Source organism: Narcine bancroftii, chromosome 13, assembly GCF_036971445.1.
Source record: "Narcine bancroftii isolate sNarBan1 chromosome 13, sNarBan1.hap1, whole genome shotgun sequence".
Classification (NCBI taxonomy): domain Eukaryota; kingdom Metazoa; phylum Chordata; class Chondrichthyes; order Torpediniformes; family Narcinidae; genus Narcine; species Narcine bancroftii.
Genome location: NC_091481.1, coordinates 53,615,286 through 53,632,262, shown reverse-complemented (window position 1 = coordinate 53,632,262; position 16,977 = coordinate 53,615,286). Strand labels below are relative to the sequence as shown.

General features: G+C 47.7%; 1 protein-coding gene across 4 annotated transcripts in view; it reads right to left on the bottom strand.

Moving 5' to 3' along the window:
* Positions 1 to 13,959: 13,959 nt before the first annotated feature.
* LOC138748966 (GRB2-related adaptor protein 2-like) overlaps positions 13,960 to 16,977 on the bottom strand; it is a 96,682-nt gene continuing 93,664 nt past the window's right edge. For all 4 annotated transcript variants that reach the window (XM_069909943.1, XM_069909942.1, XM_069909944.1 and 1 more), the window contains one exon: positions 13,960 to 14,221. In XM_069909943.1, the coding sequence (XP_069766044.1) occupies positions 14,042 to 14,221 (180 nt within the window). In that variant the 3' untranslated portion in view covers positions 13,960 to 14,041. The remainder of the gene's footprint in view (positions 14,222 to 16,977) is intronic.

Here is a 16,977-nt window from a genome sequence, read left to right as displayed (position 1 = left end):
CAATGGAGAACCAGCAGAAAAGGACAAGTTCTACACTGACCTGCGCAACCTCATTCAACGCACCCCTACAGCCGACAAGGTTGTCATCACAGGCTTGCTTCACGCCATTGTTAATGGAGAAGGGTTCAGAGAGCTCATTGCTGTATCTGACCCGACCTTGTTGGTTTTCGTGCAGTTGGATAATCATGCTGAGGAACTTTGGGGGGCATCCGATGCGCTCTAGTATTTGCCAAAGCCCTTTCCCGCTCACGGTGTCGAAGGCTTTGGTGAGGTCAACAAAGGTGATGTAGAGTCCTTTGTTTTGTTCTCTGCACTTTTCTTGGAGCTGTCTGAGGGCAAAAACCATGTCAGTAGTTCCTCTGTTTGCGCGAAAGCCGCACTGTGATTCTGGGAGAATATTCTCGGCGACACTAGGTATTATTCTATTTAGGAGAATCCTAGCGAAGATTTTGCCTGTAATGGTGAGCAGCGTGATTCCCCTGTAGTTTGAGCAGTCTGATTTCTCGCCTTTGTTTTTGTACAGGGTGATGATGATGGCATCACGAAGGTCCTGAGGCAGTTTTCCTTGGTCCCAACAAAACTTGAAAAACTCATGCAGTTTGACATGCAGAGTTTTGCCGCCAGCCTTCCAAACCTCTGGGGGGATTCCATCCATACCTGCTGCTCTGCCGATTTTCAGTTGTTCATTTGCCTTATATGTCTCATTCTGGGTGAGGACCTCATCCAGCTCTAGCCTTAGGGGCTGTTGAGGGAGCTGGAGCAGGGTGGAATCTTTGACTGAGTGGTTGGCATTGAAAAGAGATTGGAAGTGTTCTGACCATCGGTTGAGGATGGAGATCTTGTCGCTGAGGAGGACTTTGCCGTTTGAGCTGCGCAGCGGGCTTTGGACTTGGGGTGAGGGGCCGAACACAGCCTTTAGAGCCTCGTAGAAACCCCTGAAGTCGCCAATGTCCGCGCTGAGTTGGGTTCGCTTGGCGAGGCTAGTCCACCACTCATTTTGGATCTCTCGGAGTTTGCGCTGAAGATGGCTGCATGCGCGACGGAAGGCTTGTTTCTTCTCTGGACAGGACGGCTTTGTAAGGTGAGCCTGGTGGGCAGCTCGCTTCTTTGCCAGCAGCTCCTGGATTTCCTGGCTGTTATCGTCGAAAGAGTCCTTGTTTTTCCTGGAGGAGAAGCCCAGTACCTCTTCAGTGGATTGCAGTATGGTAGTCTTCAGCTGATCCAAGAGGGTTTCAGGGGACGAGTCCATGAGGCGGATTGCATCGTCGATCTTTGCTTTGAGGTTTGCCTGGAAGATTCCTCTCACTTCGTCTGACTGCAGGTTTCCAACATTGAACCTCTTTCTGGGGGCTTTACTGTTCCTGGGCTTTGGCTTGAAGTGAAGGTTGAGCTTGCAGCGAACAAGCCAGTGGTCAGTGTTGCATTCCGCGCTGGGCATGACCCTGGTGTGGATTTGGAGCACATCTCGTTTGTCTCTTTCTCGCACCAGGACGTAGTCCAGGAGGTGCCAGTGTTTGGATCGGGGATACATCCAGGTAGTCTTCAGGCTGTCCCTCTACTGAAAAAGGGTGTTTGTAATGACAAGCCGCTGTTCTGCGCAGAGCTCCAACAGGAGGCGCCCATTGTCGTTGCACTTGCCGACACCATGCTTGCCCAGGATTCCTGGCCAGGTTTTTGAGTCTTTGCCGATGCGAGCATTGAAGTCGCCAAGGATGACAACCTTGTCGGCTGTAGGGGTGCGTTGAATGAGGTTGCGCAGGTCAGTGTAGAACTTGTCCTTTTCTGCTGGTTCTGCCTGGAGGGTTGGAGCATAGACACTGATGAGGGTGATGCGACACTTGTTTTGAAGGGGGAGTTGCATGGACATGATCCGGTCCGAGTGGCCTGTCGGGAGGTTTTCGAGTTTGGAGGCAATGGAGTTCTTGACCATGAAGCCTACACCAGATAGGCGTCGTTCATCCAAAGGCTTGCCAGACCAGTAGAGTGTGTAGCCTGCGCCGCATTCTTGGAGGCTGCCTACATCTGTCAGGCGGACTTCACTGAGAGCGGCTATGTCAATGTCAAGTCTGAGGAGTTCATGTGCAATGAGGGCAGACCGACGTTCAGGTCGGTGGCTGTAAGCCTTGTCTAGCATGGTTCTGATGTTCCAGCATGCTAGCTTGAGTTTGTGAGCATCTTTTGAGGGGGAGGACGTGAAGGGGGAGGACGTGGACCTGTCCTCGGGCCTGCGCAAAGGAGCTTTTAGGTGGAGTGCAGTCCACCCTTTACACCCATGGTTCGTGTGCCGTGGCCAAGCAAGCTGGGATGTGGCAGCGAGGTCCTTGGGTCGTAGGTTTTATATTGGAGTGGCCTTCTCCAATGCAGGTTTCTTACCCGGACTGGAGGGGCCTGCCTCCCCTCTTAGGTCGGTCCATACTGCCCGGACCGGGGCCAAGGCCACCGCTGCTCTCCCTGTGCCCGGACTGGGGCCACCGCCTCTAACTCTCTGCCCAGACCGGGGCCTCTGCCTGCCTCACTCGACCGAGGCCAGGGCCGTTGCCTCTCCCTTGCTCCTGCCCGGATCGGGGCCGCCGCCGCCTACCCTCTGCCCGGAACCGGGCCGGGGCCGCTGCTGCTCTCCCTGTGCTCGGACCGGGGCCACTGCCTCCAACTCTCTGCCCGGACCGGGGCCTCCGCCTGCCTCACTCGGCCGAGGCTGGGGCTGCCGCCTCCCCCTTGCTTTTGCCCGGATCGGGGCCGTCGCCTCCAACTCTCTGCCCGGACCGGGGCCTCCGCCTGCCTCACTCGGCCGAGGCCGGGGCTGCCGCCTCCCCCTTGCTTTTGCCCGGATCGGGGCCGTCGCCTCCAACTCTCTGCCCAGACCGGGGCCTCCGCCTGCCTCACTTGACCGTGGCCGGGGCCGCCGACTCCCCCTTGCTCCTGCCCGGATCGGGGCCGCCGCTGCCTACCCTCTGCCCGGACCGGGGCCGGGGCCACCGCTGCTCCCCCTGTGCCCGGACCGGGGCCGCCGCCTCCAACTCTGTAATGCAGGGGAAATTACATTCAGTAATGCAGTGAAAATTACTTTCTTTTATGTAGGGGAAATTACATTCTGTAATGCAGGGGAACAATTACATTCTGCAATGCAGGGTTACAATTTATTTCTGTTATACAGGGGAAATAACATTCTGTAATACATGGGAAATTGCATTCTGTAATCCAAGAAAACAATTACATTCTGTAATGCAGGGGAAATTACATTCTGTCATCCAGGGGAACAATTACATTCTGAAATGCAGGGGAAATTACATTCAATAAAGCAGGGGAACTATTACATTCTGTAATGTTGGGGACATGTTACATTCTGTACTGCAGGAGAACAATTACATTCTGCAATGCAGGGTAACAATTGCATTCTGTCATGCAGGGGTAATTACATTCTGTAATGATGGGGACAAATTACATTCTGTCATGCAGGGGAAATTACATTCTGTCATGCAGGAAAAACTACATTATGTCATGCAGGGGAACAATTACATTCTGTAATGATGGGGACATATTACATTCTGTAATGCAGGAAAACAATTACATTTTGTAATGCAGGGCTAATTACATTCTGTCATGCAGGAGAAATTACATTCTGTCATGCAGGGGAAATTAAATTCTGTCATGCAGGGGACAAAATACATTCTGTAATGCAGGGTCAAAATACATTGTGTAATGCAGGAGACAAATTACATTCTGTCATGCAGGGGAGCAATTACATTCTGTACTGCAATGGTAATTACATTCTGTCCCGCTTGGGAACAATTACATTCTGTAATGTTAAGGACATCTTACATTCTGTAATGCAGGAGAAAAATTACATTCCGTAATGCAGGGGAACAATTACATTCTGTAGTGCAGGGGAACAATTACATTCTGTAATGCAGGGGAAATTACATTCTGTAATGCAGTGGAAATTGCATTCTTTTATGTAGGGGAAATTACATTCTGTAATGCAGGGGAACAATTATATTCTGTCATGCAGGGGAACAATTTCATTCTGTAATACAGGGGAAATAACATTCTGTAATACATGGGAAATTGCATTCTGTAATGCAAGAAAACAATTACATTCTGTAATGCAGGGGAAATTGCATTCTGTAATGCAGGGGAACAATTAGATTCTGTCATGCAGGGGACAAATTACATTCTGTAATGCAGGAAAACAATTACATTTTGTAATGCAGGGCTAATTACATTCTGTCATGCAGGAGAAATTACATTCTGTCATGCAGGGGACAAAATACATTCTGTAATGCAGGGTCAAAATACGTTCTGTAATGCAGGGGACAAATTACATTCTGTCATGCAGGGGAGCAATTACATTCTGCACTGCAATGGTAATTACATTCTGTCCCGCTTGGGAACAATTACATTCTGTAATGTTAAGGACATCTTACATTCTGTAATGCAGGAGAAAAATTACATTCCGTAATGCAGGGGAACAATTACATTCTGTAGTGCAGGGGAACAATTACATTCTGTAATGCAGGGGGAATTACATCCTCTATTGCAGGGGAAATTACATTCTGTCATGCAGGAGAAATTACATTATGTCATGCAGGGGAACAATTACATTCTGTAATGCAGGTGAAATTACATTCTGTAATGCTGTGGACAAATTAAATTCTGTAATGCAGAACAATTACATTTTGTAATGCAGGATAAATTACATTCTGTAATGCTGGAGAACAATTACATTCTGTAATGCAGGGGAACAATTACATTCTGAAGTGCAGGTGAAATTACATTCTGTCATCCAGGGGAACAATGACATTCTGTAATGCAGGGGAAATTACATTCTGTAATGCAAGGGAAATTACATTCTGTCATGCAGGGGAAATTACATTCTGTAATGTTGGGGACATATTGCATTCTGTAATGCAGGAGAACAATTACATTTTGTAATGCAGGGCAAATTACATTCTGTAATGCAGGAAAACAATTACATTTTGTAATGTTGGGGACATGTTACATTCTGTAATGCAGGGGACATATTAGATAGTGTCATGCAAGGCAAAATACATTCTGAAATGCAGGGGACAAATTAAATTCTGTCATGCAGTGGAGCAATTACATTCTGTCATGCAGGGGAAATTACATTGTGTCACGCAGGGAAACAATTACATTCTGTAATGTTAGGGACATGTTACATTCTGTAATGCAGGGGAAATATTACATACTGTCATGCAAGGGAAAATACATTCTCTAATGCAGGGGACAAATTACATTCTGTAATGCAGGAGAAGAATTACATTCAGTAGTACAGGGGACAAATTACATTTTGTAATGCAGGGGAACAATTACATTCTGTAATGCAGAGGAACAATTACATTCTGTAATGTTGATGACATACTACATTCTGTAATGCAGGGGACAAATTACATTCTGTAATGCAGGGTAAATTACATTCTGTAATGCAGGAGAACAATTGCATTCTGTAATGCAGGAGAACAATTACATTCTGTAATGTTGGGGACAGGTTACATTCTGTAATGATGGGGACAAATTACATTCTGTAATGCAGGGGGAACTACATTCTGTAATGCAGGAGAACAATTACATTCTGTAATGAAGGGTCACATTTACATTCTGTTGTGCAAGGAAAATTACATTCTGTAATGATGGGGACATGTTACATTCTCTAATGCAGGGGACAAATTCTCTCATGCAGGCGAAATTACATTCTGAAATTCTGGGAACAAATTACATTCTCTCATGCAGGGGAAATTACATTCTGTAATGCTAGGGACAAAATACATTCTGTAAAGCAGAACAATTATATTTTGAATGCATGTTAAATTACATTCTGTAATGCAGGAGAACAATTCCATTCTCTAATGTTGAGGACATGTTACATTCTGTCATGCAGGGGAAATTACACTATGAAAAGCAGGGGACAAATTACATTCTGTTATGCATTTGAACAATTACATTTTGTAATGCAGGGGACAAATTAAATTCTGTATTGCAGGGTAGGGGTGCAGTGCTACAAGATCAGTATTCTAGCACCTCAGGGGGAAGCTCCCACATCTCCTGGGGCAGCTCTGGCACCTCCGTGTCACAGATTTTGTGCGTTCAGGCACCTAAAAAATTGGCACTCCACCCCTGTTACAGGGGACTAGTTATGTTCTGCGATTCAGTTGATACCAGAAATAAGCAACAGCCTCAAGATTTGGTGTGCAGAGATAAGGAAGAATTGCTGTGAAACTGTGTAACATGGTTCATCTCCCACCCTGTGTCAGTGATCCGTCACTGTGTAACATGGTTCATCTCCCACCCTGTGTCAGTGATTCGTCACAGTGTAACATGGTTCAACTCCCACCCTGTGTCAGTGATCCGTCACTGTGTAACATGGTTCATCTCCCACCCTGTGTCCGTGATCCTCACTGTGTAACATGGTTCATTTCCCACCCTGTGTCAGTGTTCCATCACTGTGTAACATGGTTCATCTCCCACCTTGTGTCAGTGATCCATCTCTGAGTAACATGGTTCATCTCGCACCCTGTGTCAGTGATCCATCACTGTGTAACATGGTTCATCTCCGACCCTGAGTCAGTGATCCGTCACTGTGTAACATAGTTCATTGCCCACCCTGTGTCCGAGTTCCATCACTGTGTAACATGGTTCATCTTCCACCCTGAGTCAGTGATCCATCACTGTGTAATATAGTTCATTGCCCACCCTGTGTCCGTGTTCCATCACTGTGTAACGTGGTTCATCTCCAACCCTGAGTCAGTGATCTGTTACTGTGTAACATAGTTCATTGCCCACCCTGTGTCCGTGTTCCATCACAGTGTAACATTACATCTCCCACCCTGAGTCAGTGATCCGTCACTGTGTAACATAGTTCATTGCCCACCCTGTCCGTGTTTCATCACTGTGTAACATGGTTCATCATCCACCCTGTGTCAGTGATCCGTCACTGTGTAACATGGTTCATCTCCCACCTTGTGTCAGTGATCCATCTCTGAATAACATGGTTCATCTCGCACCCAGTGTCAGTGATCCATCACTGTGTAACATGGTTCATCTCCCACCCTGAGTCAGTGATCCGTCACTGTGTAACATAGTTCATTGCCCACCCTGTGTCCGAGTTCCATCACTGTGTAACATGGTTCATCTTCCACCCTGAGTCAGTAATCCGTCACTGTGTAATATAGTTCATTGCCCACCCTGTGTCCGTGTTCCATCACTGTGTAACATGGTTCATCTCCAACCCTGAGTCAGTGATCTGTTACTGTGTAACATAGTTCATTGCCCACCCTGTGTCCGTGTTCCATCACACTGTAACATTACATCTCCCACCCTGAGTCAGTGATCCGTCACTGTGTAACATAGTTCATTGCCCACCCTGTCCGTGTTTCATCACTGTGTAACATGGTTCATCACCCACCCTGTGTCCGTGATCCATCACTGTGTAACATGGTTCATCTCCCACCCTGTGTCAGTGATCCTTCACTGTGTTACATGGTTCATCTCCCACCCTGTGTCCGTGATCTATCGCTGAGTAACATGGTTCATCTGCCATCCTGTGTCAGTGATCCGACACTGTGTAACATAGTTCATTGCCCACCCTGTGTCCGAGTTCCATCACTGTGTAACATGGTTCATCTTCCACCCTGAGTCAGTAATCCGTCACTGTGTAATATAGTTCATTGCCCACCCTGTGTCCGTGTTCCATCACTGTGTAACATGGTTCATCTCCAACCCTGAGTCAGTGATCTGTTACTGTGTAACATAGTTCATTGCCCACCCTGTGTCCGTGTTCCATCACACTGTAACATTACATCTCCCACCCTGAGTCAGTGATCCGTCACTGTGTAACATAGTTCATTGCCCACCCTGTCCGTGTTTCATCACTGTGTAACATGGTTCATCACCCACCCTGTGTCCGTGATCCATCACTGTGTAACATGGTTCATCTCCCACCCTGTGTCAGTGATCCTTCACTGTGTTACATGGTTCATCTCCCACCCTGTGTCCGTGATCTATCGCTGAGTAACATGGTTCATCTGCCATCCTGTGTCAGTGATCCGACACTGTGTAACATAGTTCATCGCCCACCCTGTGTCAGTGTTCCATCACTGTGTAACATTACATCTCCCACCCTGTGTCAGTGATCCTTCACTGTGTAGCATAGTTCATTGCCCACCCTGTCCGTGTTTCATCACTGTGTAACATGGTTCATCATCCACCCTGTGTCAGTGATCCGTCACTGTGTAACATGGTTCATCTCCCACCTTGTGTCAGTGATCCATCTCTGAGTAACATGGTTCATCTCGCACCCTGTGTCAGTGATCCATCACTGTGTAACATGGTTCATCTCCCACCCTGAGTCAGTGATCCGTCACTGTGTAACATAGTTCATTGCCCACCCTGTGTCCGAGTTCCATCACTGTGTAACATGGTTCATCTTCCACCCTGAGTCAGTAATCCGTCATTGTGTAATATAGTTCATTGCCCACCCTGTGTCCGTGTTCCATCACTGTGTAACATGGTTCATCTCCAACCCTGAGTCAGTGATCTGTTACTGTGTAACATAGTTCATTGCCCACCCTGTGTCCGTGTTCCATCACACTGTAACATTACATCTCCCACCCTGAGTCAGTGATCCGTCACTGTGTAACATAGTTCATTGCCCACCCTGTCTGTGTTTCATCACTGTGTAACATGGTTCATCACCCACCCTGTGTCCGTGATCCATCACTGTGTAACATGGTTCATCTCCCACCCTGTGTCAGTGATCCTTCACTGTGTTACATGGTTCATCTCCCACCCTGTGTCCGTGATCTATCGCTGAGTAACATGGTTCATCTGCCATCCTGTGTCAGTGATCCGACTCTGTGTAACATAGTTCATCGCCCACCCTGTGTCAGTGTTCCATCACTGTGTAACATTACATCTCCCACCCTGTGTCAGTGATCCTTCACTGTGTAACATGGTTCATCTCCCACCCTGTGTCAGTGATCCATCACTGTGTAACATGGTTCATCTCTCACCCTGTGTCAGTGATCCGTCACTGTGTAACATGGTTCATCTCCCATCCTGTGTCCGTGTTCCATCACTGTGTAACATGGTTCATCTCCCACCCTGTGTCCGTGTTCCATCACTGTGCAACATGGTTCAACTCCCACCCTGTGTTAGTGAATCATCACTGTGTAACATGGTTCATCTCCCACCCTGTATCCGTGTTCCCTCACTGTGTAACCTGGTTCATCTCCCCTCTGTGTCCGTGTTCCATCTCTGTTTAACATGGTTCATCTCCCCCCCATCTCCGTGATCCATCACTGAGTAAGATGACATCCAAATCTTTGGTAGAGATGGGAAAACCCACGATCTCCACCTACATGAGGGCTTGGAGAGAACAAGAGAGGCCGGCATCAAACTCAGTGCAGAGAAATGCACTATTAAGGGGAAGAGGGCCAATTCTGTGGAATGGTGGACCCTCCTGAAGGGGGTCAGGCCAAGCCCGGGGAAGGTAACAACCAGTGCTGAAATGGACCACCCAAAGGACATAAAGGAACTAAGAAGCTTCCTCATTCTGGTCCAGTACGAGTTGCTTCACCCCACACATGTCAGATCCCTCAGCCAACCTCAGAGAGTACTGAAAGAGGATATGGAGTTTCAGTGGTCACATCAGCGAGATTTCGACAAGCTAAAGGAAGTGGTCTGCAGTGAAATAGAACTGAGCTACTGTGACAGAAAAAAAGCTGTCACATTAGAAGTAGATACTTCCATCAGAGGCCTCGGGGCAGCATTTGTGCAGTAAGGAAAACCGATATCCTTTGCCTCATAGGCCCTGACAACAGCAGAGACCTGATACGACAATACCAAAAGGGAGCTGTTGGCAGTTGTATAAGGATGTGAAAAATTCCACAGTTTGTGGTAGAGAGTGATCATCGCCTGCTGGAACACATGCAGAAAAAGAACCTCAGCAAGGCAGTAGCCAGATGACAGAGGCTCCAGCTCCAATGTTATGACTGCCCTACTCCATGGAAGACGTCAGGAAAATTAGTAGGTCTTGCCAGGTCTGCGCGGAGTGCAAGCCGCACTTCTACCGCCCTACAAAGGCGCACCTGATCAAGTCATCAAGGCCCTTCGAATGGCTCAGCATCAATTTTAAGGGACCTCTTCCCTCCATGGATGGGAACACTTTCTTCCTCTCCATCATTGCTGAGTACTCCTGCTTCCCGTTCGTCATCCCATGTCCAGATACATCCACTTTGTCAGTCATAAAGGCCCTAGACTTTATTTTCACTCTATTCAGGTATCCCAGAATTCCTTGTAGGGCAGTGATGAAGTGGGGTAATTCCCTGTGGGACAAGGTGATGAGGTGGAGAGATTCCCCGTGGGGCAGTGATGAGCTGGCGGGATTCTCCGTGAGGCAATGGTGAGATGGAAGGATTCCCTTTGGGGCATTAATGAGGTGGAGGTTACCAAGGGACAATTGTGAGGTGGAGGGACTCCCCGTGGGGTAATGAGGTGGGGTGATTTCCCCGTGCAACAGGGTGATGTGGTGAAGGGATTCCCCATGGGGCAGTGATGAGGTGGGAGGATTCCCCGAGAGGCAATGGTGAGGTGGAGGGATTCCCCATGGGGCAGTGATGAGGTGGGGATTCCCCGAGGGGCAATGATGAGGTGGAGGGATTCCACGTGGGGCAGTGATGAGGTGGAGGGATTCCCCGTGGATCAGTGATGAGGTGGGGGGATTCTCCATGGGGCAGTGATGAGGTGGGGAGATTCCCCGAGGGGCAATGGTGAGGTGGTGGCATTACCCATGGGGCAGGGATGAGGTGGGGTGATTCCCTGTGGGACAGGATAATGAGTTGGATGGATTCCCCGAGGGGCAGTGATGAGGTGGGGGGATTCCCCGAGGGGCAATGGTGATGGAGGGATTCCACGTGGGGCAGTGATGAGTGGAGGGATTCCCCGTGGGGCAGTGATGAGGTGTGGGGAATTCCCTGTGGGGCAGTGATGAGGTAGGGGAATTCCCCAAGGGGTAATGGTGAGGTGGAGGGATTCCCGTGGGGCAGTGATGAGGTGGAGGGATTTCCTGTGGGGCAGTGATGAGGTGGGTGGATTCCCCGAGGGACAGGGAGATGGTCAGCTATAAATTTGTTCCTGGTGCGCAGTGGAGTCTGGGAGCAGTTGATGGGACGATAGGGAGAATAAAGTAGGATTTGTGTAAATAAGCCATTGATAGCAGTGACACTGTGGGCCGAACGACCTGTTTCCATGCTCTATGACTCTGGAAGCTTAAGCTGCGTCTGTGGCTGACATAACAGAGATGCTTCCCAATGTCGGAGGAGTGACACTGAACATTTATTTGGGGCAACAGTGAGACCCCACAAACACGGGTGTTTTACATTCATCACCTGGGGAACAGGTTAATGCTGCAGTTCAGTTGACTGCTGTATTTTTTTTCTTCTGCTGAAGGTCCACGATGAGAAATACAAGTTCGGCAGACCTGAGAAGCAACGAGTCTGACCACAAGATCTTTATTTGCCCAGGAGGGAAGGTTGCATCAGGGATTGAAAACACACACACACACACACACACACACACACACACACACACACACACACAGGCACACACACACACACACACACACACACACAGACATACATGTGGGTACACAGACACACAAGTGCATACACACACAGACAGACACACATATATACACGCGTGCACACATACATACACACACAGGCACAAACACACAGACATGGAGACACACACAGAGACAGAGACACACACACAGACACACACATGCGTACGCACACACACACACATAGACATACGTGTGGGTGCACACACACATACACAGACATGTGTGCCTATATACATGCACACGGACACACATACACACACAGAGCACATGCGTACACACACAGACAGACACACATATATACACGCGTGCACACATACATACACACACAGGCACAAACACACAGACATGGAGACACACACAGAGACAGAGATACACACACAGACACACACATGCGTACGCACACACACACACACATAGACATCCGCGTGGGTGCACACACACATACACAGACATGTGTGCCTATATACACGCACACGGACACACATACACAGAGCACATGCGTACACACACAGACAGACACACATATATACACGCGTACACATACACACACACACACACACACGCGCGCGTGCACACACACACATACACACACATACACACACACACACACACACACACACACACACACACACACACACACACTCACACACGAGGTGTGTATTTCTTCAAAGGAGCCATTGACAATGTGTGTGCTCGCTGAGGGTGGTCTTGACCTTGATTGATAGATCTGGTGAATTCCAACCAGGTACCTGCAGGAGGGGGTCACATGACTCTCCACCTGACAGGGTCCCAGCTTGGGCTGCTTTAAAATGGTTCAAGGAAATGCCACTGGCAAGGTCCCCAAGCTGATGCAGGGCTCAGTCTGAAATGCCGACCATGCCTCTGCCTCCACAGATACTGACAGAGTTCTGCCAGCCGTCTGCAGTCGCCTGTGTCCCCAAGTGTGTTTGAAAACATTGGTTAGAGTTAGGCCTAACCCCCAACCCTAATCTACTTTCTTGAACTTTGCAAGTGAAGGTGCACCCACATTTTTTTTCGATTACAAGTTCCAGATTTGGGCAATAATGAAAGGAGATTGATATACAGTAAAACCCCTGGTATCTGGAATTCAAACAACTGGAGGCATCAAGCAACCGGCAAAAAAAATCAAGGAAAATAAATTAAAAAAATTAAAGTAATTAAGAATAAAATAATAGACAAAAAAAAGCCGCGTTTAAAATTGTAAAAGTCAATGAAGTATGACATAAATCTTTGGTGAAGATGGAAGCCGATATTAAGCCAGTTCCCTGGTTGGGCTTTACTCGTAACAGCTGTATGAATAAACAGCGATGGCTTTGCCCAGGATGAAAAGCTGGTTGACGCCGCTCGTCTCCTTATCCCTGCTTCATAAGGATTGTCCCGGTCAGAGGCTGAAACTTGGGGGAGGGGGGGTAAATTATCTTTGATGTTTTTTGCTCATCTTTCAGGCAGCTCCATGGAGAGGAAGGAACCTGTAGATGCAGCAATGGTTAAATGTTTTCAAAGAATGAGACTGAAAATAAAGTAAAATGCTTTAAGTTTATATATTCATGCAAGTGAATCTTGTTCAATGCAAGTACAGTGTAATATTTTTGTCTTTTAAACCTTTTATTCGAAATGCAGATCTATTAGATAAGCGTTGTAAGAGTAAGTCTCAAACAACCGGAAAATACACTTACCCGGCATCTACCAGGGATTTTACTATATTTTGAAGACAGGATGGCTAATGGAAGAAGGATACAGAATGGGTACAGGCCCTTTAACTCACAATCAACCACCCATTTACACAAATCCCATTTTTGAATTTCACCCCACATTCCCTTTATCTTGCCCCAGGTTCTACACTTCGCCAACACTCCGGGGGATTCTTCTGCGGATAATTAACCTGCCAGCTTATGCCTTTGAGATGTGGGATGGAACTGGAGTGCAGGTGGTCACGACGAAAGGATGCAAACTATTCAAAGGCAGGAGGTCAGGGTCGAACCCAGGCCTCTGGGTGTTGGGAACCAATGGCCCTCCCATGTGCCTCGAGATCTCTGGAGTGGGTTGAACCTGTGATGTCCCGACTCAGAGGCAATCACACGACTGCACCAGGGTCAGAGATTCTCAGTGGAGAGCTCAGCTACCTCTCAAGGTATCCTGAAACTATCTGGGTGAATCTGTCGCAATCTCCTTTCAAGAAAAATACCCATGTGTGTGAGATTGACCAGCCCTAGTTGAGGATTCCCAACTTTATACAATGACTAAATTAGTGAAGTTGTCAATAGGTTCTATGATTCAGAGAATCAGACTTACAAAGTTCATTAAAGCGCAAATATTTTATTGACTGCAGCCTTGAGGGGGTGGGGGAAGGGTAAGGATGATTTTCCACCATCAGGTGGAGTGTCACCGGTTGATTAATGAGACGTAATTACTTGGGAACAAGCCGATACGTCCCCATAAACTCCCTTTCCACCATGAGGAGTCTGTGGTGTCCAGGACCTCAATGATGTCTCCGCACTTGAAGTCCAGCTCATCATACGCCTCAGCTGTGAAATCGAACAGGGCCCGAACCCGCCTGGCCTTCTGTGGAGAGGAAACCTGGGGTGAGCAATGGCTTTCGAGAGGAGCGCCCACCCACAAAACTCCAGTGCCTTGCCTTCCTTTTCTCTGTCACCTTCCCAGCCGACCACATTTCCAGCCGTCCAATCCTGACTTCAGATTCAGATTTATTGTCAGAGCACATAAAACCCTGAGATTCCTTTCTCCTGCAGGCGTGGCAGAATCACCACTAACTGGTAGTGCAAAATAAACCTGTACCCAGCATGAACAGGTAAACATTAAAAGAACTGTAAAGAGATAATGAAAGTAAACAAACTGACTGTGCAATACAGGGGGAAAAAAAAGAAAATCAATAAAGTGCACAAGTAAGAGTCCTTAAATGGGTCCCTGATTGAGTTTGTTGTTGAGGAGGCTGATGGTGGAGGGGGAGCAGCTGTTCTTCATGAGGCCTTTAGTGTGTTGGGTCCAGGAAAGATCCTCCGTGAGAGTGATTCCCAGGAACCTAAATTTTCTCCCCCTCTCCACCTCTGATCCTCCATTGATCACTCGATTGTCCACCTCTGGCTTTCCCTTCCTGGAGTCGACCATCAGCTCCTTAGTTTTGGTGACATTGAGTGCAAGGTTGTCGTTGGTGCACCATTCAGCCAAGTTTTCAACTCCCTCCCGTACCCTGACTCATCCCCCTTCCTTTATACAACCTACGACTGTGGTATCGTCAGCAAATTTGCAGATGGTGTTATTGTCGTACCAAGCTAGACTTTGCCTAATTTAATCATTCCACAAATGAATGTAGAACGTGACATCTCACGAATGGTGCCTATACCTTCCCTCCCTAAATCTTTCTGCTTGTCTCTCTGTTTAACCATTTTTTGGGTGGTCTTTTAACAGACCAATGATACCCATCCAAATGTCTCCCCCGTGACTCAGTGTCAAGTGGCTTTATAAAGCGCTTGTGTCAAATTGGATTGAGATGCTTTAAAGCTCATTGAGTGGTATAACCAACCTTGCACTCAATGTTGGCAAAACGGTAATACTTTGTGAGGAGATTCATTAAGAGCACAAAATGTGAGGCAGCGTCTCTGGTTCATTGATCATTCAGGAATCTGACGGCGGAGGGGAAGAAGCTGTTCTTGTGCCACTGAGTGCTCATCTTCAGGCTCCTGGACCTTTTCCCTGATGGTACCAGAGTGAAGAGGGTGGTAGGGTCTTAGAGGAGAGAGGCTGCTTTCATAAGACACCAGCTCATGGAGTGAGGTCTGGTGCCCATGATGTCGCCGGCCGAGTTAACCACCCTCTGGAGTTTATTCTTGCCCTGTGCGTTGGCACCTCCATTCCCAAAAATGATGCAGCCAGTCGGAATGCTCTCCATGGTCCACCTATAGAAGTTTCTGAAAGTCTTTGACGTATCAAATCGCCTCAAGCACTTCACAAAGTATAGCCGCTGGCGAGCCTTCTTCCTGATTGCATCAATATGGAGGCCCCTGACAGATCTTCAGAGATGTTGACACCCAGAAATTTGAAGCTCTTGACCCTCTCCACTGCTGAGTCCTCGACGAGGTCTGGTTTGTGTTCTCCTGACTTCCTCCTAAAGTCCACAAACATCTCCTTGGTTTTGCTAACGTTGAGTTGAGAAACGTTTAAGAAACATTTGGTCAGGAACGTGGACAGGAGGGATATAGAGGGATATGGTCCAGGTGGAGGTCAATGGGATTAGGCAGAATAATAATTTGGCACAGACTAGATGGGCCAAAGGATCTGTTTCTGTGCTGGACGGTCCTATGGTTCTATGCCCTAAGGTAGCTCTGTTGTGAGGGTGATTTGACAGAGGAATGCACAGTTGTGAGGGGATAGACAGAGTAAATGTAGGTGGGCTTTTCCCACTGGGGGTAGGTGAGATACAAACCAGAGGGTTAAAGGTGAAAGGGGAAAAGTTTATGGGGAACTTCATCGCACAGAGAGTGGTAGAGTGTGGAATGAGCTACCAGCTAAAGTGGTGAATGTGGGCTCATTATTGGCATTTAAGGAAAATTTGGACTGGGTGATATGAAAGACTATGGACTGGGTGCAGGACAGTGGGAAGAGGCAGAATAATAGTTTGGCACAGACTAGATGGGCCAAAGGGCCTGTTTCTGTGCTGTAGTGTTCTATGGTTCTATAAAACTTGCTTAAATAGTAGTGAGGGAATCCTGGACTCCACAAGACTACCATCAACTTCAACTCAGCTCCTTCCTGATCCGATGGGTAGTTTTTTCTCACAAAATACCTGGAACAGTGAATGGGTTCTTCTGCCAGTAGCCAAGCATGTTATCTCTAACATTTGTGTAAAGAACATAATGACAGGGTGTCAGGTGGCAATGAAAAGAAAGACCACTCAGTACCAAGCAAGGTTCTGGTATGGGGTTCATTCAGGAGATGGACAGTTACGGCAGAGAAACTGTCTTTCAGCCTTGATACTCGTCCTCCTCTCCCACCCCCACACCCTGCAACAGGTGGAGGGAGGGGTGTGATGGGTTCTTCAATCGTACGTGTCCATTGTGTTGAAGAGCTATTATATCAGAAGGAAATAATCTGGTCACCATCAAGTATGGTGAAACCTATTGGAATTCTTTGAGGACATGACAAGCTGGCTGGATAAGGGAGAAGCAGTGGATGTTGAGTGCTTGGATTTTCAGAAGGCATCAGGCATGAGGCTACTTAACAAGGTAAGAGCCCATGGTATAACAGGAAATGTATTAGCGTTGGGAGAGCATTGGCTAATCGGCAGGAAGCAGAGAGTCGGA